A 26816-nucleotide genomic window follows, 5' to 3' on the forward strand; every position below is an offset into this window, starting at 1 on the left:
AATGAAAGGAAACAGGGCTCCCTGGAGAAGAGGCTGATTCTAGGGCTGGGGCTATATAAGATGAGCCTGGTGGAACTTTCCTACTTTCTTGTTAGAAAAGCATGGCAGCGCTCAAAACTCAAAAGATGGGGCATGTCAAAGACACAGGAGCCAACCTGACATAACTCCCAACAGCCAAGCTGGAACAATTGAGCAACAAAATAAATATTACCTAAAGTATAAAAGAAATATACATGAGTCCATACTGACATAAATAACTGAATAAATAAATGGGGGGGGGGGGGAACAAGTCTTTCTTACAGAATTCTAAGTACCACATAAAGATACTCCCCCTTCCAGGAGGTAGAACATAATCGTGCCCAGCTCCCATGGACTGGACTTGGTGACTGGCTTCCAAAGAACAGGAATATGGAGAGGGAAACATAGTAACTCTACAGTGGAGAAACCCAACTGATGTTACCTTACCCCGTGTCCAGAGTTAACACACATCCAGCTCACAGGACGCAACTACTGATATGATTTGGTGAGAAGAACCCTGCACCTCTGTGATCGTCTTCCTAAAAATCCACAACCCCAGTCCAAGCATGAGGAAAACATCAGACAAACCCAAATTGAGTGACAGTCTACAAAACACCTGACCAGTACTCCTCAAAACTGTCAGTTATGAAAAACAAGGGAAGACTGAGGAACTGTCACAGACCAGAGGCTAATTAGACATGATAACTAGATGCAATGTGGTTTCCTAGACTGGGTCCTGGAAGAGAAAAACGATGTGGGTGGAAAACCAGTGCAATCCAAGTCAAGTCTAGAGTTTAGTTAATAGTAATCACCAGTGTGGGTTTCTTAACAAATGCTTCACGGTTAGGTAAAACATTAACACTAGGGGTAAGTCTATATTATCTTTGCAACTTTTCTGCAACTCTTTTTTTTTTTTAATGCTTAACCTTTTATTTATTTATTTATTTATTGTGAGGAGATCAGCCCTGTGCTAACATCTGCCAATCCTCTTTTTTTCGCTGAGGACGACTGGCCCCGGGCTAACATCTGTGCCCATCTTCCTCCACTTTATATGGGACGCCACCACAGCATGGCTTGCCAAGCAGTGCATCGGTGCGCGCCCGGAATCGGGACTGGCGAACCCTGGGCCGCCGCAGCGGAGTGTGTGCACTTAACCACTTGCGCCACCGGGCGGGCACTCTGCAAATCTAACATGATTCCGAGGTAACAGGTTAAAAAAACAAACATGTTAACATATAAAAACAGCTTCTACTGATTTTTTGTATATAATTTATGACCATGAATTAAATATTTTACAAAGACATTTTGAGCTTGTCTTCTTGAGAAAGTCAATGCTGCCAAGAAAATCCATGAATTTATTGTTACACCTTTAGTTTATTAATTTCTTTAATTTATTATAAGTCAGGTATTTCAATAGTAAACGTGGAAGAAGATTAAATATTGATAATGGCTTATAAAACTGTACCTTTTTAAAAGTCTGAAAAACATCAATTAAGGGTTCCAACCATTAAATTGGAGGAGAGTTTGGTCACTTTGCCATGAGGGTTACACTCGCCTTGTCTAACCGAGGACGTGTCTCTTAGCAGAACAGCTGCCACCATCTCAGTTGGGGAGCTACTGGGTTCTCAGCAATGACAGATGTTCCAAGTTAGGAATATGGCCCCTTCTCCAGAACATATTTTCCTTCTTCCCAGTTCTGCCTGTAAAAACTTAAAATGGGAGTGGTTGTGCTTCCAAATTTTGTACAGGTATTTATGTAATACCTAGATATCCTGGTTTTGCTCCCTAAGAGGTCACCAGCTGAGGGTTCCAATTTTACAAGAGAAACAGACATGGAAACCTTGTCCTCCTAACTGGTCCTGTCATTAAAGAAGTGTGACATTCATATGCTCAATGGGCTACAGAAAAACAGCACATTATGTGTTAATTAAAACAGAAAAAAAATAAAGTCAGATCCTTCCAGGCATAAACGTATACTTAAAATTTATAGTAAACAAATATACTTCTAAGTGAAGATCTCCCCATATTTCCAAATAAAATAATGCTGAACATACTTTTTGATGAATTTTACATTTCATCTCATTTTTTTGGTAAATGTGGTTGTGAAAATTGAGTTACAACTTTTTCTTTCAAAAATTCTCCCCTTAACATGTACCTCTTTCTGAGACTGGTCAAGACAATTGGGCACACTAGGGAGCGATGTCCAGGAAGATAACCTTCCCCACTTTTTTTCTTTAGTTTGAATGTCAAAATAAGGTCTTAAAATAATCCTTTCACAAAAATAAGGCAGCTTCATGCTGTAAAAACCTTAGTTCTTTGTCAAAGGTTATGTTCTTCCATCCTTGTCTGCTGCTCATGCTATCACCACCTGTCAGCATCTTCTTTAAAGATCAGTTTTTTCTTGGTAGCGACATGTACACGCGGCGCGTTGGCTGTCCAGGTACGGCTTACAGCCTAAATGTATCACACTGTCAAACAGGAGCTCCACTGTTGTCTCACACGCTGCAGAGTAAGAAAGGGCCATTACTGTTGGGCAACTGCAAACCATGGCTCTCTCTTCACCTGTATTACACGAGACAGCACAGCCTCCAACACAGCCTCAGTGGGCACTTACACGTATGCTAGGTTTTGCAAGTCCTCCCAAACTCTCCGGAAACCAGTACTGCATATATACAAAGTTTCAGTTTCAGCCTCTTTACCATCTATCTACTTCTTGTTTGCATGCAACTGTTCAACCCAATTTTTTGTGCTAGACAAGAGTCCCTCTCTCAATAGCACTGATCAGTTCATCACTGTTAATTTTCTCTTCATCTGAAAAATATCATCAACAGAGATGCCTGATAATACTCTTAAGTTTTCACTTCAAGGAAAGATTTTTAGGTGCAGAAGAAATGAAGGTTAAAAACAGAAACCTCAAAACATTTAACTATGGCCAATGGCTTCTAAGAACTGATCATACATTTAAGATGCTTAAAGTAAATGGACCCCAGCCTCTTTCTTTGATCAATACCCAGATTTGGCTTGGGAGGGGAGACAAAGGAATCAAAGGTGTTTTTCCTCTGGTGGGGTTTTCAAAGTTTTTTTAAGACTTTATTATAAAAAATTAATCGACTTACTTTTCTTATTCTAAGAAACCTGGAACATCCAGGTGAGACGATCTCAATACATCACACTTACAGAGACAGAGGATAGAGTGGCTTTTAGTTGTCCAAATACTTCCAGTTTCAAATATTCATGTTAAGGAAGAAACTTCATCACAAAATCTTCACATTTTCAAAGTTCTCCAAAAGACTGTGTGCGTTAAGGAACACAACCAACCACAGAAGGATAAGGTTGTGATTATTACATAGGAGACTGAAAGGAGACTGGTTTCATCATTTAGCCACATTAGTATGTCCTTAGATCAGAAGACAGAAGTACATCCACTGATACTTCAGCTGTACAACTAGTTTACTTTAGCGGGAAGCATGCAAGTGGATTTACAGGTTGTGAGTTCAGCTTCTCCTGGAGCAGAGATTTCTTCCCTGACATTACTAGGATTTCAGAATCAGACCTATAATAGGAGACTATTTGGGGAATACTGTAGTAGACAGAACAAAAGTTTTAGAGTCAGAAGGATGTAACTTGGGGCAAGTTACTTCTTTCTGAATCTCAGTTTCCTTCCTTGAAAAATGGGTATAATGCCACCTACTTCTTTGGGTTTTTGTGAACTTCGATGAAAACATGTCTCAAGTATCTAGCACAGTACCTTATGGGAAGTGCCTAAAAATGTTAGTTTCCTTTCCTGTCCCTTCTCATTGCCCCTCCTCTTCTGATTTCAGGGTATGGTACGTTCTTTGACTTGACAAAGAAATCTTGTAACCACACGTATTTGCACTGTGACTTGTATTTCCAGAACTATTTCATCTTACCCTCGGGACAACTCTGAGATGGGTATTACCGTTCTCACTTTATAAACAAGGACACTCCATTGTCACCATGTATCCTTTTATATCACATGAGTCCTCCTAGCAAATCACCGAACCTTGGGGGACCCTCCTCACACAGATACATGTGAAGAGACAGAGTTAACACTCAAATCTTCTAGAACTTTCTACTGCAAATCCAATGTGCTATACTCTTCAATTCACTGGATCCAGGGTTTCAAACTTTCAACCTCTGGATAATTAGAGATATACTTCAAAGCAGGAGATCTGGATGAATTCTCTGCCTCACACACCCTCCTCCCAAGGTTTTCTAACACTTTTTGCTTCTGTGAGTATAAACCACTTCAGATTACAAAATCATCGACTCCTCAGAAAACTGAAAGGGCCGTGTCACAATAGGTAAAGTAATACATGGCGAAAGATTTCTACTGGTAAATCCTGTACTAAGACATACAGCACCCCATAAGGCTTGACAGATAGCACTCAGCCCTGCCCCGCCAGTCCCCTCACCCTGCACGTGCTGAGCTAGCCCCAGTGTCCTCTGCACATCCCGGCAGATCTTGGAGAGGCAATACTGGAACTCCTCGTCACAGTCGTTCTTGCTTTTGCCACAGGTCTCGTAGCACCTGTCGTGCTGGTTGCAGCACTTCGTCAGGGAAGGGATGCCGATGTTAAGCTGAAAGAGGCATTTGGATAAATTACTGTTGGTGAATTTCCAAACTCTCCTGCTGAAGAACTGCATTCAAATAGACCTAGAAATCAATGACAATGACCGCTGTATAGATAATTTCCAAAATCAGTTTCTGCCTACAAATGTTTTCCTTATTCTCCATCTCTCCATTACTCTCATCCGCACCCACCCACGTTACTCCATGGTCTCCCTCTCAGCCATGCCTCAAAGCTCCTATTTCACAATGTTAGAATATTCAGTTATCTGCTAGTAACAGGCACAACTTCTAATTGTCCAAAACACAAAACATAGTTTTAAAAACAGAAAGGTAAGGCTATGAGCATTAAAAGATTTCTCCAGAGGTTGAGCAAGCATGATTTTTGGATATTCCAAAGTATTTTGTACCTCCTCCCCCAATAAAATGTACTTTATATGAAATGCTACAGAAAACTTTTAAGCTCCTACAACTCAAATTTTGTTTTTTGTTTTTGTGATTTAATCTTTAAGTGTTCATCCATTCTCCAGAGATACTGTTCCTTCCAATCTATAACTTATCTTTAACTATTTTTAAATAACTTCATACACAAAACTCTTGTGTCTAGGAATCGCTATCATAAACGTTTTTCCATAATACTTGGCTCAGATCCAGCCTCCCCTACAACAAACACACAGCTATCCCACTTAGCCTGGTTTTAATACAGAAAATATTATGCTTTATCTATACTTCTCATCTAAGTAGTATTACTTCTTTACTCCAAACTTTAAAACCATGTTTGTGACATTAGGAAGTATCATTTAAAATTAAGATCTACAAGATTAAAAAATAAAACTTTTATTCCATTTAGTTTTGTTAGGACTTATTAAATATGTTTTAGCTATAAAAGAATATAATAAACCTGGTCACTGTTACAACAAGCAAAATTATTCGTGAACCTGAAAACATACCGATAGTCTCGCATTGTCAAGAGTATTACATAGCCTACCAATCATAAAACTTATCAAATAAAAAATAATATTTACATGAACACCAAACAGTGGAGAGCCACATCCATTCGGTGGGGAGGGTTTATAACCGTAACGTGGAACAGGCTTAGATCCTATAAAATACAAATGGTATCATAATTAATTTTCAAACATGATAGAAAATATATATGCAAAAAAATCAACAATGTGCTAGACCAGCCTTGGAAATATTTAATATTTGGATGCTGACATAAATGAATATGTCTTTATTCTGATGAGCATTAAGAATGCTAACCTGTCTACATAATTATTTTTATTTCTCCTACAGTGTAATAATGTATGAATGTATACATACACACATATATGGAGGAGGTTCATAAAATGTATGGTGGTTCATAAAATGTAATCATATTTGTAAGCCTATACCATACAAAACATACAAAAGCTTATTCTGGGCTTCTGGAGATATCAGAGGTTACATGCCAGATTGGGTCCATATGTATGGAAGATAAATCCGTCTTGTTCTCCTGTACATTCTAACACTATTGTTTTCAGGTTAAACCCTATAGAGCAAGAACTGTATCTTCCCAACCTTGAGCCAGTGCTCCACTGCACACAAACCTCAACAACCATTAACTAATCAGCGTACTCAGCTAGAGCCTAAAGCTAAAGAAGACAAGGTCATCCGATGATCATCTAATTACCTTAGTACCATGATAAGGCATGACAGGACCACACATTCTAGTCTGGACTCCGGCCAACCATTTCACAAATATACTTTTTTGCCAGCTAAGGAAAAAAGTCAGGAATAAAGATAGCTTGGTGAACTATATTACTCCAGTTATACTCTCCCTAATAGTACCGATGGTTCAGTATCAAAGAGAAAGATGACATCATAGCAATCTCAAATGCTGGAAGCTACTTCAGAAATCTCTCTCCTCAAGTAATACAGAAATCATTGCAACGTACTGAATGGTCACCTACTTTCTCTTTGAATGTTTCCCACAATCCTCCTACAGTATCAAGAAACAGCCTATTCCATTGTGGAATGGCACAAACTGTTAAGTTCTTTCTTCTGTTTTCCTGTAAATTCTACTTGCAAGCAATCCTCTGCCCCCTGGTGAACACAAAAGAAGCCAATTCCCTATTTTACGTGATAATCCTTTCAAACATTTGGGGCTACCATTTATCTTTACTTCTAAAAGGAAAATATCCCTAGTTATTCTAAATACCACCCTATAGTTAGATACTTAGAAGAGACACAAAGTATTCCACCAATTTTCACTCAACTAACATTTATTACTAGGAGACTTAAATAAAGATAAGTCTACTCTCCAAAAGGAAAGTGGGGGGGGGGGGGAGGACAAAGCAACCCTTCCAGTAACCAGCCATTAAAATAAGTAACCCACTTCAAGTAATGATCTAAAAATGGTTTGAGGGAGTTACTAAGATGCAACCAAGGTGAGAGAGCCAAGCTTCAAGAGAGTACAACCCCACAAAGACAGAAAGCTACAGGCTGCTCCACCCCTTCTGAAGAACAACATGTACAAAGGGAACAGCTATGGTGGATCCAGAAAAGGAGGCCAACGACAGAAGTTGGTCTTGTTTCCCCAGCACTGTCCAAGGGGGCTGCTTCAGGGCCCTGGGAGAGGAAGGTGGATGCCTCAGGCTGTCAGAGATGAGTCGCTGTGATCCTTCAATTCCCGCTTTTCATTCTTCATTCTTAGGAAAACTGTTTATGATCTGGCTTTCCACTTAAAAGGGCCTTCAGAAGGAGGATATACTAACCATCTGGATGTCTAATGGGCACCTCAAACTTAAGATGTACCTCCTGACAGTCACCCCCAAACCTGCTCCATCCACAGTTCCTTCTTCTCGGGTAAGAGCAGCTCCACCCTTCCCGGTGCTCAGGAAAGTCTTAGCCATCTTTGACTCTCTCATTTTCTTATGGCCCACATCCAATTCAACAGCTTGTGCTGTTCACTCTACCTTCCAAATACGCAGAGTCTAACCACTTCTCACCACTTCCACTGCTACCATCCTGCTCCAAGCCACACAGATTACTGCCGTAACCTCCTAACTGGCCTCCCTACTCTGGTTTCCAGCCCACTCCACCTCCAGCTACCGTCCAATCTCAACACTGAACCTGAGTGATCCCAGTAAGATATATGTCAGGTCAAGTCTTCCCTCTGCCAAAACCCCTCCATGGCTTCTTCCATCTTATTCAGAGGAAAAGACAAAATCCTTTCCATGCCTATACCCTAAATAATCTGCACCCCCCACACATGACTTCTCTGACCTCGTCTCCTTACTAGTCTCTCTCTTCACTTCCTTTCTGCCTCACTCCATCCCATCACATCTGACCTCTCTGCTGTTCCACAGACACTCCAGGTCTGCTGTTCCTCTATGTGGATGCCCTTCCTCCTGATATCACAGTTACTCCTCCACCTTCGCAGCAAGGCCTTCTCTGACCATACTATTTGTAGCATATACGATGGTTTAACATACCTTACCACTAACTTACGTATTTCATGTCTCTGTCTCCCCATACTAAAGCATAAACTCCTCGAGGGCAGGAATTTTTATCTGTTTGTACCCCCAATGCCTAGAACAGTGCCTGGAATATGGTTAGGCTCTCAGTAAATATTTGTTGATGAATGAATGAATGAATGAGCAAGCGGAAGACCTGGAAGGCTAATCCCGACGGCAGTTATAATTCTCATTATAAATAGATAACCTGGTCCTGCCGTTTACCCTTCAGTCTCTCTTGAGCTTGGTGAGCATTCATCAGTTTCTGAAGCCTGATCACCTCTAGTTTGTCACATCTCTTTAAAATGCGGCACCCCAAACTGAACACCAGTAGATATGGTGGGCCTATGTTGAACTGGATAAAGTACTTGTATTAATACAGCCTAAGATAGTTAGCACATGTTTCAGCTGTCTCACTGTTCAGATACATCAGATGGCAGGGAAAAAAATCAGTTCTTTCTAGAATAAACTGTTTAATATCTACTGCTAGAGGCTTAGCACTTCTGAAATTTAGTTTTTGAGCCTAAATACTAGATTGTAAAATTCTATCCTGTTAGTTTTAGTACATCATTCAGGATTGTTCAATCTCTAGAGCTATTCACCCAGTGTGACTTGCTCCCAGATATTCACGAACTTGAGCCACAGATGTCAACCAGGAGAGAGGTCTGCAACACCCCGCTATAGATGAGCCTTCTCTACAAGCAGCCATGAGGTCATTAACCCAACTCTCTAGGGAGACCACTCAACCAGCTGTGACTTCACCTAAGTCAACTTTTATCCAGCCCACATTTGTCATGCGAGTATCATGAGGAACTATGCATTTGATCAATGGTTTTCTTTGTCCCACCACACTAGAAACTTCTTCTCTGAAAGGGAGGGAGGCTGGATCGGCATTATATTCTTGAAGAAGCCATTCTAGCTCCTTGATGCTTCATCAACAAGCGCTCTCTAGTCACAGGTTTTAACAATCAAGGGTTTAAAATGTTTAGAAACTTATCTAGCAATAGACATTAAGCAATGGGTCGAATTTTTAATCTGAAAAAAGTACAATAAATATGCCAAAGAGTGTTCAAAAAGTCTGGAGACAGGAAAAATAGTGCATCTGCTATACGTATTTTTCAGGTTAACAACTAGACTTACTGCTTTAAATTTAGAAGTATATCACCTAAAAAGGTGTCTGGAGGTTGAAGCTACAGGTATTGGGCATATTACTTGAAAATGTAACCAACGTACTGTTTATCCTGTTTCCAACTTTCTGGATACCCTGTACATTCCCCTCTGCCAGTGTCTAGATTTCTGGCACCTCTCCCTCTTCCACAGATTATCACCCTCAGACAACTGAGATGGGCGTAGAGTTCTAAAGGCATGTGGGATTCTCATCTCTTCTTCTCAAGCATCTATTCTATTTACCAGAAAGATATTTCCCTCCATGTTGTATATTCACACAACAGTAGCGCTTCTATTTTCCTTCTCTTTGTATTTTATATAAATCCATGGACTTTTCTTCAATTTTGAGCCTATAAAAACACTTGACATTTTTATGTGTGTAATGATAGTGATACATATGTGTGTATATGTATTAATACATATATATTTTTTCTCATTCTATAAAAGAAAATTACCTTTCAATGGGAGAATGATCAAAAGCAAATAAGCAATGAAGTTAGGGGAAAAAACAAAACAAAACATGCCCACTATAGGAGAATGAAGAGGAAGAGCGAGAGTACAGAGAATCAGCTGGCAAAAATGAAAATGGAGGCATGAGGATGGAAGGGTGGTCTATGCTTCAAACTGCCCTATGGAGAGACGTCGATAACACGGAGTAATAAAGAGCCCAGATCTGCTGTAGGTGAAATACTGCATAACACCATGAAATAAACGCTGGCAAAACCGGTTCCCCAGTGTAAGTAGCAAAAGGGGCACATGTTCAGCTTTTGTTTCTTTTGAAGGAAGCTGCTAATGTCACTTCCTCAGAGAGGCCTTCCCTGCTCACTTGATCTAAAGCAGTGCCCCTTCCCTTCCATATCCATTCTATACACCCTTGGTTGGTTTTATTCTTCTTTCTAACTTTTATCGACCAAATTAACATGATTAGTCAGTTTCTACAAGGACAGGAACTTTCTCTTGCTTACCCAGAAGATGCCTGGCACATAGCAGGCACCCAAGAAATTACAGGACGAAGAAAATGGGAAACACTCCCTGCTGAAATTATTCTTTATCCACAGCAGAAAACTGGGAAGGAACTAGTTCCCTGAAACATTTTTAAGTGTTTAGAAGTTCTAAATTCACCTTTAAATTGAAATAATTATTTCTGAACAAGACACATTATATACAAAGTTGTTTATTAAAGATTAAGTTGATACAGATACCAAAATTACAAATGTATTATTTTAAATGTTGCTATAGATGGTGTTATAAGCTGCTGAACATTAAAAAAATTTAGCATTTCTACTCGTGTTAGTTTTTTGCAAAGTGCTAGGACCTGCACTTGTTCCCACTGTAGGGAGGATGGCCAGAAGGGAGCATGTCTCCATAGTTTCAGTCCTTTCGACAAAGCAATGATAACTGAATGCAACAAGTCTGTGCCCTTTAACCCGACCACCCTCTCTACCATTAAGTCTTTTTTTTAAAGCTCTCTGACCTCTTTATGGCAACTATAAAACACCCCTTAATCACCAGGCTCCTCCAGCTTTGGGATTTGTCTGTTTCTCTATGGTTCACTTGCTCACTTGCATTCCAAAATACAGAAAAGGCTGAAACAGTGTTCCAAGGAGACTTCTCAAGTAACAGCAATTAAAGAACAATTTTCATTATGTTGGCATTAACATGGTGACTTGGGACCACAGTCCAACGAGCAGACTGTATTTACTAAGACACAAAAGGATTTCCACTGAAGCACACCATTTCCTAAATTCTCAAGTTCATTTTTGTTTTTTATGCTGGAGACCTTGCTCTTGATAAAGGAAATCTGTGTATCAGGACCCACAGAATGGAGGCTACCCCAGTGGCCCGGCCCATGTCTCAGATCTAAACCCAAGCCAGTCCACACTTATGGGAAATGCCTCACTAGCCAGGAAACCTAAGACACCAACCCCAATCCTCCAGCTCAGCTTCAGCGAGCTCCCCTCACCCTAGAACAGGACCTGCCGGCCTTACCAGAAACCCCCGCCTCCGGGAGAATCCTGCCATCTCCGTGTTGCCTCCTCTAATGCTCTATAAACTCGCTCTTGCCCAAAATCCACTGCTTGTGAGGCACTGCCCTCCCCCAATCCATGGGTTGTAGCCCCTTAAGTAAAGGACATCAAACTTGTTACTAAATTGTACTGTTTTTGTCATTTGACACTCTGAACTCCAAACGGTAAATTTAGTGAGGCTTGTGGAGGATAAAACGGATTAAGTAAAAGGAAAGATTAAAATAATCTTTTTAATATGAATAGTGTCCATTCAACTTCAGAGATATTTTAAGTATAAATGAACTCTAGAACCCTTCACTCACAATAAATTTGGGAAGACTGCTCCCTCCAGGTCTTTCCTATCTCAGTAAATGCCTACTACACCCTTCCTTCGGCTCAGGCCAGAACCTTCCGAGTCATCCTTGACGGGCCTTTCTCCTCAGGACCTGTACACCTGCCCTTCCCCCTGCCTGGAATATTCTTTCCCCAGATGATCACAGTGTCGCCTTCACCACTTTCAGATTTCTTCTCCAATATTATCTTGTCAGTGAGGCCTTCCCTGAACAACCTATTTAAAAGAGCAAACTGCCTCCCAGCGCTGCTGCTGCTGTCTTCTCTGCTTTCTTGTTCTCGAGGCACTGGCATACTTCAGACCTGCATATCCTGCACATTTGGCTTATTTTACTTGTTCATTAATTTATCGACTCTCTCCCCTCACCGGAATGTAAGCTCCACGCACAGGATTTTTGGAATTCACTGCTGAATCTCCAATTAGCAGAACACCTGACACATAAGAGGCACTCAAATATTTGTATAATGAATGGGGATGACTAAGTAAAGCCATGACATCTGCCTCAGGAAAGGCAACCATTTAATCTCCAAATTACAAGGACGAAAACATTCTTCCTGACTGCATACTAGTGGTAACATTTAGGCATAAATTTAGGAAGAAATGAAACATTTAGCACTTCACAGCATACAAGACACAGCTCATTCTTTACCTCCCTTAACATAAAACTAGAATTATTTTGAGAATTACAGGCAGTAATTGGCATCACAGTTATACATGACTAGGCTCCTTTTAAATTCACCTACATACTATCTGATTGTACCATTAAAGTCACTGAGTTCCCTACTATTTTGAGCTGCCACGCATGAAATTAACCAGCCCAGACCTCCTCTCCTCTTACTGGAAACATGATCTCTCAAGTAATATCCCAGCATTTGAATTTCCAAAGAGAAATCCAAGTACTTTATATGAACTATTACAATATTGAAGCATTCAAAAAAGTCAAGTGCTTCAAAAGAAAGATCTCTGCCTGAAATACCGAGTTTATTGTTACCAACAATGCCACCACGCAAGTTCTCAGGTTCACACAGAATTAAAGTTAAGAAATATGAAAAAGTAAATCAAAACAGGTATATTAATATTAACCAACAACGAGGAGGAAGCGTCAGTGATATCCGAGGAAAGAAAATTCCTGTCAAGTCACGATGCACTGATTTTCTAGAAGAGTTATCACAACTCTTTCTCAAACAAAAGAGCACACCAAAAGCCTGTACAAAGGTCAAAATTTCTTTTCTGTAGCTTTGCAGAAAAAGAATTTAAAACCAACTCTTGAGAAAGTTAAAACGTCATGACTTCAAAACTCTGGGTATGTTTTGCACGTTCAGCTAATTTCAAGGAGCTAAGACACAGAGCTAAAATCAGTCTGTTCGCTCCATTCCCAGGACGCGTACGGCACTAAGTTCTTAGGCAACTTCGTGCATTTGCAAAAAAAATTCATAAATAATTCGGAAGCTACGGGAACAGCGGAGAGCACCCCCGGGGCGACCTCCCACATTCTAACAGTGGTGCGAACCTACCACAGGCCGCTCAGTCACAAGAACCGGCCCCCACGCCCTCCCCCCCACGGGCTCCCCCCCACGCCCTCGCCCCCCAGGACCTCCGCCCCCGCCCCGACGCGCGGGCCTCGCAGGGCCCGGGGCCCCTCACCGTCGCGGCACTTGTACTGGCACAGCCCGTCCTCGCCCCCCAGCAGGTCCAGCGCGGCGTTCAGGTAGGTGTCGATCTTGTGGACGCCGTTCCGGATGGTCTTGAGGGTGGCCCTCCAGTCGGTGGTCTGGGCCTCCTCCTGGCCCCCGACGGCGGCCGTCAGGAGGAGCAGGAGGAGCAGGGCCATCCGCGCCGCGCCGGGTCGCGCCGGCCACGGGTCCCGCAGCCGCGCGAGGCGCCCGAGGCTCCTCTCTAGGCGACGGCGCCGGCCAGCTGGGCGGCCGGCTCCACGCCCACGGCGCCTGCCCTCTGGCGCGCAGGACTCCCGCGCGCGCACGCCCTCTCCCGGGCCCGCGGCGCCCTGTGCGCCTGCGCGGGAGCTCGGGGGCGGGGCGGAGCTCGGGGGCGGGGCGGAGCTCGGGGGCGGGGCGGAGCTCGGGGGCGGGGCGGAGCTCGGGGGCGGGGCGGAGCTCGGGGGCGGGGCGGAGCTCGGGGGCGGGGCGGAGCTCGGGGGCGGGGCGCGTCCTCCCTGCCCATGTGGGGGCCGCAACCCTGGCCCCTGGTAGCGCTGCCCGAGGGTGCTAACTACCCGAGGGGTAGTGCTAACCAAGTTCCCGTGCCCCAGTGTCATCCCCAGGGCCGGTGGCGGCGCATCGGTATTTTTTAAAAGCTCCCGCGCAGTCGGACCGTGCAGCCAGGTGGAGACCTCCGTGAGCTAATCTGACCTGTCGGGATTCAGCCCAGCCCCCAGAGGGTCAGACCGGCTTTCCTGGGTGTGGACGACGTGGGAGAAACGCGCTCCCCTAGGCCCCTGCGGAGAGCGCCGCGAGGGGTTCAGGGGGTTCAGGGTTTGAAAACGTGGTTCCGCTGGAGTCGCGGGCCGAGGCCAGGCCTCACCTCGCAGGGCCGGGCGTTGCGTCCCCGGGTCCTCGCCCGTCCACCTGCCCGCGGTTGGGGAAGGGGAAGCCGGGGGATGTCGCCCAAGGTTGTGTGCCTCGTTTAGACTTTCTGGAAGAAGAGAGTGTTTTGACAGTAAAAACCACTTTTTCTTCCCTGGTGAGGAAGAAGCCGTACTCTACATTTGAATGCAGTGAAAAAAAAAATCTTAAGGAAATCACTGTTTTCCTACTCAAGGTATTTTGTAACGTGGTAGCTCCAGTGACGTTTCTCTGCATTTTTTCCCAGCATTTTTTCCCAGCGCTGTCTGGATCCTGAGACAACAATTGCAGTCATTTTTACCAAGCCGTTGGTATCTGGTTATCTTAGTGTCCGGGCAGTTTCCAAGCATTATCGCAATATTGCAAGTGTTGGGAATAGGTGCCTTTCTAGAAGAATTACCAATAAATTCTAGTTCGGCATTTTGTGTTTGTTAACAAGCTGCGTGCGTTTATGGGAAGTGTGCAGTGCAGAGTTCGTAAGACTGACATCCCTGTTTATTGAGAGCTTCCTCTGTGCCAGGCACTTCCGTACTCGACCTCGCACCTTCAGAACACCGCTTTACAGGGATGCAGTCCAAAAAGGTGTCCCTCCTGGCAGACGGATGTAGCCCACCCCCAGGCCGGGTTAGTGAAGGGCCGGCAGGGCTTTAGTCCGCCCTCAGACCCTCAGACAGGCCCCCTGGGGCTGTGATCCACTGGCACCACAGTGGAGGAGGAGGAGGGATGTGCCGGGGGGTGTTATCTTTCTTTCCCAGCGCAGGAGCCCAGGTGCCGAGAAGTCATGCGACAGTACTTGGTTAAACCAGGCCTCTTTCTGCTGTCACGAGATGCCAAAGATTATTTTTTCTTAGGTTTTGGACAGCGCATTTCAGCACGCTTGGAGAAAGGAACATAGAATCATTTTCTCAGCTTTCTGGGGCATTGGTTTCCTTATCTCTAAAGGGTAGATGTTGGACTAGATTACCTCTGAAGGCCCGCCTAGCACCAGCACCCTAGCCCTTAAACCAGGTTTGGTTCTTTCCAGACATACTCCTTGATCCAGGAATACATATTTGAAAACAAAAGACAGAATGTAGTAAGGTAACCTGGTTCCAGCCCTCAGTTAAGGAAGCCCTAAAACCTCTCCATTGACTCCTTGGTGATCTCACCTAATTTCTTGCGCCTTAACCACAGCCTCTGCTCTGAGGACTCAGATTCAGTCTTCTCCGCCTCATTTCTCTTTAGGGATTAAATTCTCAGAGGCCAGTTCCTCTGGCTGATAGAGCTGTTTTCTTTTTCTCTCAAACGGATCTCCCTTTCCACTGTGTTCCCCATGGGAATCATCACCATCCTTCCACAAAACAAGGTTCTAAGTTTTATTTTCACATTCTCTTCATATTCAATCATTAGGTATTTGTTGTTCTGCTGCAGTAATTCCAAGATTGTCTTTTAACTTTTAATTCCTGCTGTCAGATACAGGTTTTGGCGTTGACCACAGGACCAGCTACATAATTGCAGGACTCAGTACAAAATAAAAATGCAGGGCCCCTTGTTCAAAAATTATTAAGAATTTCAAGGTATGACAGGAGAACCTTAGAACAGGTGTGGAAGGCTTCTGAGTTTGAGTCCTTGTGCATCTGCACAGGATGTGTGCCCATGAAGCCATCCCTGACTGACCATCTCATTTAACTTCTTCTGGATGACCCACTTCCATCTTTTCTTCCTAATAGTTAGCATAAAATGTTTGAAAAGAGCCTTCTTTACAGGACACTTTCATCTAATCAGCAAAATTGGTTATTTTGGTGACAGACACTATTGGTCACAAACCCCCAGCTGTCTTCCAGGTCTTTCCTGCTGACAAATGGCTACTTTGTTTATATATAATTTGACAGTGAGTGGGCAGGAGCTGAAGCCAGGAGGCCAGTTAGGACATCATAAACCCGGTAAGACATTATTATGGCTTGGCCCAGGGAGGGAGCAGTGAAGGTGTGGAAAGTTGTCACCTTCTAGGTATAGCTAGCTGGTAGAACCAACAGGATTTGCTGGTGACTTGAAGATGGTGTGTGAGGGAAAGAGAGGAATAAAGGACCACGTTGATTCCCTAAGCAATGGGAAGGATACAGAGTTCTCACTAACTGAAATGGGGAGCATTGTGGAAGGAGCAGGTTTAAGGGAAAATTTAGGAAATTAATTTCAGATATACTATGTTTGAGAAGCTTATTCTGAGTCTGCAGTTCTGAGGTGGGAGAAGGGCTAGAAATAAATTTGGAAGTTGTCAGCATAGAAATGGCTTTGAAAGCCATGGGATTCGATGAGATCCTCTAAAAAGTGAGTGTGTGAAGAGAAGCAGAACAAGGCCTAAGTCTCAGGAGGTCAGGGAACTAAGAATTGGCAAAGAAGACTGAGAAGGAGCAGCCATGTGCAGCAGGAGAGCGCATATGTTCCAATGTGTCTAAGACAGAACCATCAATGTGGCTGATGTGGAGGAAGGTGAGGACTGGATATTGATCGCTAGATTTAATAACACGGGGTTACTGGTGAACTTCACAAGAGAAGTTTTAATGGATTACTGGGACCAAAACATAATTGTAGTCAGAGGAAGAAAAAAAGGAAGAGGAACCGGGAAAAGCAATTATAGTCAGTATTATCAAAACAAAATTACGAAAATATGCTGTATCTGTGCTGATTCTTGTGCTGATTGTGCCTTGAAATGGGATTTTCCAGGTGGCTGACACTAGGCTGTATTTTCTAGACAGAGCTTCCCAGTTCAATTATAAGCATAGTCAGTCAAGATACCCCTTCTAGAAACCCCTAATGGTCCCTTCACTGTACGTGGATATCATGGAAATTAGAGGTAAGAATGCTAAGTTTATTGGGTTTAATGTAACATATTAACTCAGAATGCTTGGAAACTAGAATGTTACACAATCCTTTGTGTTATTTGAAATAACAAAATCAACAAAACACAAATGATCAAGGGCAGTTTCTAGTCTTTTCCAATGTTTCATTAAATGGCCTCAGCAGTGTTATTGTGATGAAAATAAATGCCACGTGGTGAAACAGTTCCAGCCATAAAGATCAATCTTTACCCAGTGCTAAGCCTGGAAGCTTAGTTTCAAAAAAGGGGCTCGAATTAAGGGGAAATAAGTGGTAGGCACCCACCTCTGCCAAAAAAAGAATCAGTGGCATGAATAGCTTTCGAGCTGGGAGCAAAGTGAAGGACAAGAGATGCTTGCCTCAGATCTGCGAGCATGGGCTGGTTCTGGGATATGTTGAAGATAACGGCTCTCCTCTTGGGAAGGCCTACCACCAGGTAAATTTGATCAGTGCCTTAGTCCGTTCTGGCTACTATAACAAAATACCACAGCCTGGGTGGCTTATAGACAACCGACATTTATTTCTGACAGTTCTGGAGGCTGGAAGTCCAAGATCAGGGTGCCAGTGTGGTTGGGTTCTGGTAGAGGCCCTCTTCCAGGTTGCAGACAGCTGACTTCTCCCTGTGTCCTTTCAAGGTGGAAGACGTGAGGGTTCTCCTGGTCTCTTTTATAAGGGCACTAATCCCACTCATGGGGGCTTCACCCTCATGACCCAAGCACCTCCCAAGGACCCCACTTCCTAATACCAACACCTTGGGCATTAGGATTTTAATATACGAATTTGGGGGGATGCGAACATTCAGACCATAGCAATCAGGGAGAGAGATTTTCAAGTGACCTCGTGGGTAGAATGTAAGATTGTTTGGCACACAGAGAGGAAGCCCTGGAGAAGATGGAAAGATGGATAGGTGAGATTGCGGGGTTTTAGATAATCAGGATAAATTCATCAGGCTGTGGTTTCTCTAGACAGGGTTTCTGGCTACTTCCAAACCTCTGGTTGGTTTTCAGCTTTGTATTTCCTGCTGTATACTATACATCTTCCCTGGGCCCCCCCAGACATCACAGCTTCTAAACAGCCCTAACTAAACCTGCTTCTCCTCCTCTCTTGCCCTCGTTTCTGCGGTCAGTGCAACACCAGTCACCTCATCATCCAGGAGAAAACCTGGGAATTACCCTACTCTCATGTCCCTCTCCCTAGCACCCTGTCACCTGTTCTGTCCCCAGCTGCCATCTGTTTCACTCCCTAACATACCTAGAATGAATGCCATCCTCTTTAAAGGTGCCCCGCTTTAGTTTCTCCTCTCATCATTTGGATTACTCCAGTAGTCTCTTAACTGTCTCCCCTACTCCATCTCACCCCCTCCAGTATATCTTCCTCAGTGCCTCCAGCGTGAACTTCCCAAAGTCCTTCAGTGTGCCAACGCTTTGGCGTGAGGCCCTCTTGGTCTGGCCTTTTCTCGGTCTCCTGCTCCTCAGCTGCACCCTGGGCTCCAGTCACACTGAATGGCTCTCTGTCCCCTTGTGTGATTGGCTCCTGAAACCACAGGGCCTTTGCATTTGCATCTGCCTGGAAAGTTCTTCCATAGTTCAGATTAAGCTCGCCTCTGGGAAAGCCTTCTTTGACACTTCAGGCTGATTTATGGGTCTCCCTTGAGTTTTCCACACCATTGTACGTGGCAAAGTGCAGCTGTGTAATTTATTTTCCTGTCTCCCTTGTAAGATGGTGAGCTCTGCGGCCAGGGTTAAATAGCAGATGGTGGCAGAACTCCACATCTAGTGAGCTCTGTTCACTGACCACCTCCAGGGAAGACCCTGCTAGCTCTCAGAAGCAGCAGTGGCACAGGGTCTAGCAGTAATGTCTGGCGCCCAGCCTCTGCAGTACAAGCTGTGCGTGGAGCCTGGGACCGGAGCTAGTGGCAGGGGGCGTCTCTGATGGAGCAGTCCTACTGCCGTCTTTGAGCATTATTCCCAGGGACGTAGGCTCCAACTCTTTGGCTTTCCTGGAAATTCTGTGAACTGCATAATATCTTTGAATAAATCTATTTTTTTCATTAAACCAGTGAGGTTGGCTCCTGCTGTCTGCCACGAGGAGCTTTCACACAGAGGTCTAAACTGGGAGAATCCTGGAGTCAGATCATCCCACTCCTGCTGTTCCCGGTCTCTGCCACATGGAGTTGCTATGGAGAAGCTGGCTCTTCACTCTTTGGGCCCCAACCCTGGTCCACTCTGCGGTGAAGCCTCCAGGTCCCAGGTCACCATGCAGACTTCTTGGTCCTTTGAGGGGCCTTGATGCTATTCCTTCCTAGCTCAGCTGAGGGCGCCTCATATGCTTGCAGCCCTTAGTCCTTTTCTCTTTTCATATTATGCACAGATATCTTTCCAGGTCTGCTGCATCAGGACAAGGTGGTGGTTTTAAAATATGCCACAGATTCTTTGACACCCCTCCCATCAAGAGATGGATTATATTTGCTCCCCTTAAACTTGATCAGGTCTCTGTGACATAAGTGAGGCTAAATGACTTCCAAGGCTGGTTAAAAAAGGCTGCACAGGTTCTGCAGGTTCTTTTGGGACACTTGTCAGCAGCTATGTAAGAAGCCTGGTGCCCCAGATTGCCATGGTGAGAGCCCATGTGGAGAGACCACATAGAGAAAGATGGCGAAAAGCCCAGCTGTTTGAGTCCTCCCAGCCCAGGCTGCAGACATGCGAGTGAAGAAGACTTTGAGATGGCTCTTACCCCGGCCCTGTCTAAGGGCAACTTCGTGAGAGGATGGAAGAACTGCCCTGCTGAGCCCAGCCAATCCCCAGATGCATGAGCAAAATAATAAACAATTATTATTTAAATCACTATTCTGAGGTTCTTCCTTACGCAGCAACAGATAACCAAATACTCCCCTGCAGTCAATGACAAAAGGAATTAAAAATCTGGTCAGCAAGGGAAGGGGAGGAGGAGTTATTGTTTAGTGGGGACAGAGTTTCAGTTTGGGAAATGTTTCTAGAGATGGATGGTGGTGATGGTTGCACAACAATGTGAAAGTACTTAGTGCCACTGAACTCTATACTTTAAGATGGTTAAAATGGTGAATTTTTTGCTATTTTGCCAAATGTTTGGCATGTTTTGCCAAAATTTTTAAAAAGGAAAAAAAATCTAGGCAGCAACTGATTTTGAAATATAAGCAGAAATGGGTATTTCTATCATTAAAACAATTGGACTCTATCCAGAACTGGACCCCAGGTATTGAAGGTAATATTTATGTGAAAAATATACCTCTGCCATCAAGGTGATGATAGCTGTGCTTTAAAAATATAATAGAAGCAGCTAATGTGTATGCACTGAGCTCCTTCTATGAACCAAATGCTAGGGATGCAGCCAGAAGGAAGACAGACAAAGTCTCTCTTTTCATGTGTCTTCCATTGGAGTGGGGAGGACACGGTGGGTGGGTGAGCAGCGTGGAGGAAGAGGTAGACAAACAAATGGGAACAGAATGTGTTGGGTGATGACGAGTGCTATGCTGAGATTACGGCAGGGTCATGTGATAGAGATTGGGTGCCTGCTGTACACTGGGTCCATGGGGAACCCTGAGTGGATGGTGGTGCCATTTACTATGGTGGGAGAAGCAGGTTTAAGAAGGGGCAATCAAGAGTTTGGGGTTGGCCATAGTTCTTTTGAAATGCTCTTAGATATCCAGAGGGAGATGTTAAAGTGTTCAGTGAGATAGACTAGTCTGGAGTTCTAGGAAAGGGCAGGCCTGGAGATATGGATTCGTGAGTCATTGGACTGTGGGTGGGATTTAAAGCTGAATCTAGATGAGATCACCAGGGGAAAGTGCCAAGTTAGAGAAGTGACCAGAAGGAAGAGGCTGAGACCAGCACCCAGGGAGGCAGAGGGCCAGGCAGTGAGTGTGATGCCCCACAGGGTGGACTGTGTCTGCTGTTGCTGGGGGCAGGGGGAGATGAGAACGGGGGAAGTGACTGTGAGGTTTCACACCATGGAGGGCAATGGTTGTGCTGCATCATCTGTGGAGAGGTTTAGAGAGAGGGTCAAGGAGAACTTGAGAAATGAGAAGAGAGAGAGAAATTTTTCAAGAACTTTTAATACTTAAAGAAGCAGAGTAATAAGACAAGAGCTATGAGGTGAGTTATTTCCCTGTGACAGGTACGATGCCAAACATTTTACTTAAGTTTGTAATTTCATTTTTCCAAAGTTCCAGCTTCCATTTTAAAGATGGAAAATGAGACACAAAGAAGACAATAAATTGCCCAGGGCCAAGCAATTAGTAGATGGTAGACTTGGGGTTTGAACACAAGCTTCTGTGAATCCAATGTCATTCAACTAGCTAAACCTTTAGTATAGTCAATACATCACTCCTATATGAGGTGATCAGTTAATTACATTTTCTAATGAATAAAATATGTATACTTGACTAAAATATTTATTTGAGAATTATGCAGCAAAATTCCAACATGGCATAAACTTTGTAGAGACCTTTAAAGATATCCAGTAAGATTTGCTTTATTTTTTTCCCCTAGAGAAGTACTAATTATGCAGTATCATTTCAACTTCAACAGAACTCCTGAGAAAAAAAGAGCAGAAAGAAGAGAGAAATCACAGTTTTATACATTGTGCAGAGAAATAAGAGACCTTCCCACATGGTAGCTAATCCAGTCAAAATAATTGGCCACTTTGGTGTAAACGCCTGGAGTGCCTGGTCTTCCACAGTTTTCACCCCAACTCACAACACCCCAAACATAAGTCACATTGTTGGCATCCTGACAGACTAAGGGGCCTCCAGAGTCCCCTTTACAGGCATCAATGGAACCGTCACTTGTACCTGAGAAAGACAAAGGAAAAAGAAAGTCACACATTTACTTCCATTTGTCACGGCCGCCATGCCAGCTTCCTGCTCCTTCCACCAGCGCGGGAGGACTTCAGCTTCCTCACACTCTCCCGGCAGGAAACACTGCGAGCTCACCCTCACAGGCCCTGCTGGCCCGCAGAGCGGTAGAGAGGCAGGTTGGGAAACATTTTATCTTCTACTCATTCCCCAGATTAGCAAGTGCTCCCCCCACCTTCTCTACTTCACGCAAGTATACACTGTGGTGACACCGCAACCTGAAAGTAGCATCAGATGCCAAGAGGGAAGATAACAGCAATACTTAGTGTTTATTGAGTGCTTGATATCTACTAGTCAGTCATTGTTTCAGTCCTCACCATAAACTATGAGGTAAGTATCATCACTATCCCTGTTTGAAGATGAGACAAATAAGGCACAGAGAGGCTGATTAACTTGTCCAAGGTCATACAGCGAATAAGTGGCAGAGCCTGGACTTGAGCTCAGGCAGCCAGACCTCAGAGCATGTCCCATACTGTGATATTGCCTCCTGGGAGATTTTGTGCCCTTCCCCTGTTTTGTGCTCTGTAATCCTGAGCTCCATTTTAAGATGGGAGGCCACAGGGAATGGTCTATTTACATTCTTCTTACTCTGATGACTTTCTAAGATTTTTAAATCACTGTATCCAAGAAGTTATAGGATGTCTTTTTCTGTAATACACTATTTATAAGTGGCTTCAATAAAGCATCCTGATTGTACTGCCCTGGCTGGTACCCTGCCTTTGGGTCATCACCCAAAGTAGGAGCTGCTGTGGTTGGGTTAGGTCGGGCCCTACCACCTCTGTGATGTGACAAAGACAGTGGCACGCAGCATGGAAGTGCAATGGGGTTTCCGAAGATGGAGAATCTACTTCCAACTGGATGCATTTGAAATGAGATCCTTTGGCGTTTTATTTAGAAGACGTTTGGGTTTTGATGCTGGATATACCACTTGTCTGTAAGACTCTGGGCACGTTGTGTAACTGCTCTGCATCTGTTTCCTCATCTACTAAGACCCCAATTTTGCAGATGAGGAAACTTGCTCCAGGTCACAGGAGTAGTAATTGGCAAAACTGGGCTATAAGTCCAGGCAGTCTGTGCTCTTCATCACCTTGCTATCCTGCTGTATAACAGCTTCAGGAAGATTTTCCTCTTAGCATTAGAGGGAACTTGAGTGAAGGGGCAAGGACTGAAAGAGTTGATACTGCAACAGCCAGAGGCCAAATGAAAGGTCCAGGACCCAGAGCAGGGGGCTGATCGGGTGGGGAGGAGGAGAGATGTTTATAGAGGGGAGGGGATATATGTGTATATATCTCTCTCAGAGAAACCACTTGGTGCTCACCTGCACATTCCATTTCTTTCTCAAAGTAGCGGTCTGCGTAGTACTTAGAGCAGTCGCCGATTAGATGAACCTCACCCCACTTAAGTAAGAAGACTTTCTTAAGACCTAAACAAAGTGAGAAAACAAATAGACATTCAGAAGTCACAAATGAGGACTCTAAATAAATACTTACTGTCATAACTTAGGAATATATACAAATATATATATTCTTTAACACATATATAAACCTTTGGGGATAATTCATTAGCATATTAATCATACACTGCTCATATCCTCAGTTTCTATAACTGTTTTTCTAAATGCAGTCAAGGGGCATAATTGCACACAGGTGTGAAGTCATCCTCATTTACTAAAGAGCGGGGTACCCTGAGACAGATGCGACAAAGGCCTTCCCTTCCTATTGCTGAGCCCAGTGCAGGGGTGGGTAGGAATCAGTGCTCAGGGGCTTCTCACAGAAAGAGCTCCTATCCTCCTACAGTCCTTTATTTCCATGGAAGTGCTTGTTAGAGTTAAAACAACTTTTTAATATAAGAAGGTAAAATGAAGAAGATACGTACGAAGTTATGAGTGTGTGTGTGTGTTTCTGCGCCTGTGAGGAACTCCATCTCCTGAGTGACTTGAAAGTGACTGAAAGAGGATTTAGGATTTCCTTTCCATTGAAGTCAGAGGCTGGGGACTTGAACAGTTTTGGTTCAAGGACAGAGAGGGGCCAGGTCCTGTTGCCGATGGACAGTCCAGGGAAGGTGGGAAAATCCCAAAAATATAGGGCGAGTTGTCTCGGATATCAGGAGTGACTCTGCGCGTCTCCATCCTCTTTCCCAGTGTGCAGCAGTGTTTCTGCTCTGGAAGGGCAGGGGCTAGCCTGACTCCTTCTCTGTGGCACCACACCCAGCTGCATGCTGGCACGAAGTAGTTGCTTAATCATATTTATGTAATTAATTAATCCATGAACTCAGTAATTCAATTTACACTAAAAATCTTTTGCCAAATGATTACCTCCTCAATCAATCTGTAAACTACCAGGGGACAGAGACCTCTGGCTTATCCGGAGAGGACCCCCTACACGACCCAGCACTGTGGTGAGCACATGGTGGTTACCTGTAGAACTAATGTTCTTGTCTTCTGGGAGGCAGAGGGAGATAAAAATCCACCAAAGTATATGGCAAATCAGGAAAGAATTTCTTTTATTCTCTTTCAAGTCCTAATTCAAATTCGTCTCAAGATGGCTACCTTCTTCAGGATAACAGCTTTTTAAAAATTAGTAATTTATTATTTCCCCTAACTCGGGAGAAGCCTTTAAAAACTGGGAGCTCCCTATCGCTTGAGCAATTTTGAATGACTCAGGAGATTGCTCCCTCCCTTGAACTCTTGTTTTGTATCCTTCTTGAGACACTTGTCACATTCTGCTGTCTGATGGTGGCATTCGTGTCCTCGGTACTGAAAGTGCCTTGAGAACTGTCCTTTGTCTTTCAGCCTTTCAGTCTCTGCAGCCCTTGTTCATTGACTGGGTCCATATTTTCCAGCAGTGAAATCCTAGCACTTTAGCATTACTATCTTCCAGTTACAGTAAGGGCTCCATAAATGTGTTAAGCCATATCTGATTGATAAATAAACCAATGCAGCAGAACATGTCTACCAGCTCATAGAAAATGCATGGAGGGGCCGGCCCGGTGGCGCCAGTGGTTAAATGCGCGAGCTCCGCTGGGGCGGCCCTAGGTTTGCCGGTTCGGATCCCGGGCGCGCACCGACGCACCGCTTGTCAAGCCATGCTGTGGCGGCGTCCACATATAAAGTGGAGGAAGATGGACACGGATGTTAGCCCAGAGCCAGTCTTCCTCAAAAAAAAAAAAAAAAGAGGAGGATTGGCAGATGTTAGCTCAGGGCCGATCTTCCTCAAAAAAAAAAAAAGAAATGAACTAAAAATAAAAAAAAAAGATATATTGAAAAAAAAAAAGAAAATGCATGAAACAGAAGAACATGTTGAATGCCACATCAAGGATACAATCTGCCAAATTCAAGACGTGGAAATTCTAAAGTAAGAATGACCCAGTTTCTTTAATAAATACATTTTAAATAAAAGGAAGGGGTAACTGTTCTAGATTAAAAGAGATTTAAGAAAAATAGTCACCAAGTGCAATTCGTGGCCTTTGGATCGCAATGGAAATAATCTGATTGTAAAAGTATTTTGTAAACAATTGAGGAATATTAAACACGGGCTGGTTGATAGATGACATTGCGAATCACTTGCATTTTATTGGGTATGGATGGTGTGGTGTTTTTGTTTCTTTAAGTCTTTACCTGGTTAAGATATATACTGGAGTATTCATGGGTGAAATTACAGGATAACTGGGATTTGATTTAATATACTGCAGGAAAAAATAAGTGTGTGTTGGGGGGAATATGTAGAACAGCCCCTGAGTGTCCTTCAGATCCATCCTCCACCCTTCAGTGCCCTGCCCCCTGCCCTAGGAGCCTGACCTGGAGGGACTGCCTCAACAGGAATCCCTTAGCCTCTGGCTTGCAGCAGAGGACCCCAGCAGGAGGGAGGAGGGGAGCAGGGAGGAGGTGAGATTGGGGCTGGCTATAACCTTCAACCCAAGGTCATCACTTCTCCCAAGGCAGCCTGCTCTAGCTGAGGTTCTTTCTCCTTCTGGTAATATCTCCTTCCCCTTATGCCTTCAGATCTAGGAAAGGTCTCAGTTCTGGTACTTTTAATCCTGGATTCCTGTATAGCCCTTGTGGTTCCCCAGCCTCCCACCCACATCTTTGTAATTAACCCCCTTATAAATAAACATTCCTAATTATCCTATAGAGATAATAATTGATTCAGGGAGATAAAACAAGATCGGTAGAATGTTGATAACTGTGGAAACTGGGTGATGAATAAGTAGGTTTATTATATTTTTATCTCTACTTTTGTGAAACTTGTAAATGTACATAATACAATTTTTAAGAAAAAACAGAACAAATTTAAGGACATAATGCCTTCTGGATGAATTAATTACTAATAAAATTTAGTATTTTGTAAGTTTTGGTTATTCAGACCTACCACAAATCCAGGTTAATTTATATATATATTTTATACTTTTCAATGTGGCAATTATACCGAATGTGTTGGAATATGAGTTTATAAGACTGATGCAGTGAAGTTATTTACAAAGAGAGTTTAAGAGGTCAAAAGGAAGCTAAATCTCAAGGCTAACTCTTCAAGAGGAAGGGAAACGCAATGGCTAATTTAATTCTAATCTAGCCTCTAATTTAGCAGGTCTTTCTAATAATTTGTCCCTAAGTGTCCATGTCTCTCATTCATGTGAATGTCCACCTCAAGTCTTCATAGAAGCTCAAGGAGTGAATTCTTTCTGTTCTCTTTCTCTTTGTGGGTTGTGGGGTGGGGCATGGAGAATGGAGGAGGGGAAGGAGAGAGCAGAGAGTTGTGGCATCGCTGACTCAGCATATCCTGTGACTATCCCTTTGAAACCTTTATCTTCCATCCATATCTCTCCAACAAATCCACACAGTCCATGCTCTAGGTCCCCAT

At 43.7% G+C, this 26816-nt stretch overlaps 2 protein-coding genes across 2 annotated transcripts in view; both read right to left on the reverse strand.

Annotated features, from left to right (window-relative positions):
- Window positions 1–922: 922 nt before the first annotated feature.
- On the reverse strand, window positions 923–13542 carry PLA2G12A (phospholipase A2 group XIIA). The gene is made up of 4 exons (XM_058549897.1): window positions 13276–13542; window positions 5635–5711; window positions 4455–4620; window positions 923–2520 (listed from the first exon to the last, which is right to left on the reverse strand). The coding sequence occupies exons 1-4, from the start codon at window positions 13460–13462 to the stop codon at window positions 2402–2404; spliced, it is 549 nt and encodes a 182-aa protein (XP_058405880.1). The 5' UTR covers window positions 13463–13542; the 3' UTR covers window positions 923–2401.
- Window positions 13543–21679: 8137 nt separating this feature from the next.
- The window catches only part of CFI (complement factor I), a 63966-nt gene continuing 58829 nt past the window's right edge, over window positions 21680–26816 (reverse strand). The window contains exons 13-14 of the mRNA XM_058550629.1: window positions 23279–23383; window positions 21680–21897 (exon numbers count right to left, since the gene is read on the reverse strand). Of these exons, the coding sequence (XP_058406612.1) occupies window positions 21680–21897; window positions 23279–23383 (323 nt within the window). The remainder of the gene's footprint in view (window positions 21898–23278; window positions 23384–26816) is intronic.

The sequence above is a fragment of the Diceros bicornis genome, chromosome 11 (genome assembly GCF_020826845.1).
Source record: "Diceros bicornis minor isolate mBicDic1 chromosome 11, mDicBic1.mat.cur, whole genome shotgun sequence".
Classification (NCBI taxonomy): Eukaryota; Metazoa; Chordata; class Mammalia; order Perissodactyla; family Rhinocerotidae; genus Diceros; species Diceros bicornis.

What these genes read in the sequence shown, in the direction of transcription:
- PLA2G12A (XM_058549897.1), bottom strand. Translation starts at nt 13,462, where the DNA reads ATGGCCCTGCTCCTCCTGCTCCTCCTGACGGCCGCCGTCGGGGGCCAG. An exon ending in CCAGTACAAGTGCCGCGACG is followed by an intron (nt 5,712 to 13,275) that starts GTGAGGGGCCCC and finishes TGTATTTTATAG; the next exon opens with GATCTAAGCCTGTTCCACGT. An exon ending in CTCCACTGTTTGGTGTTCAT is followed by an intron (nt 4,621 to 5,634) that starts GTAAATATTATT and finishes TGCCTCTTTCAG; the next exon opens with CTTAACATCGGCATCCCTTC.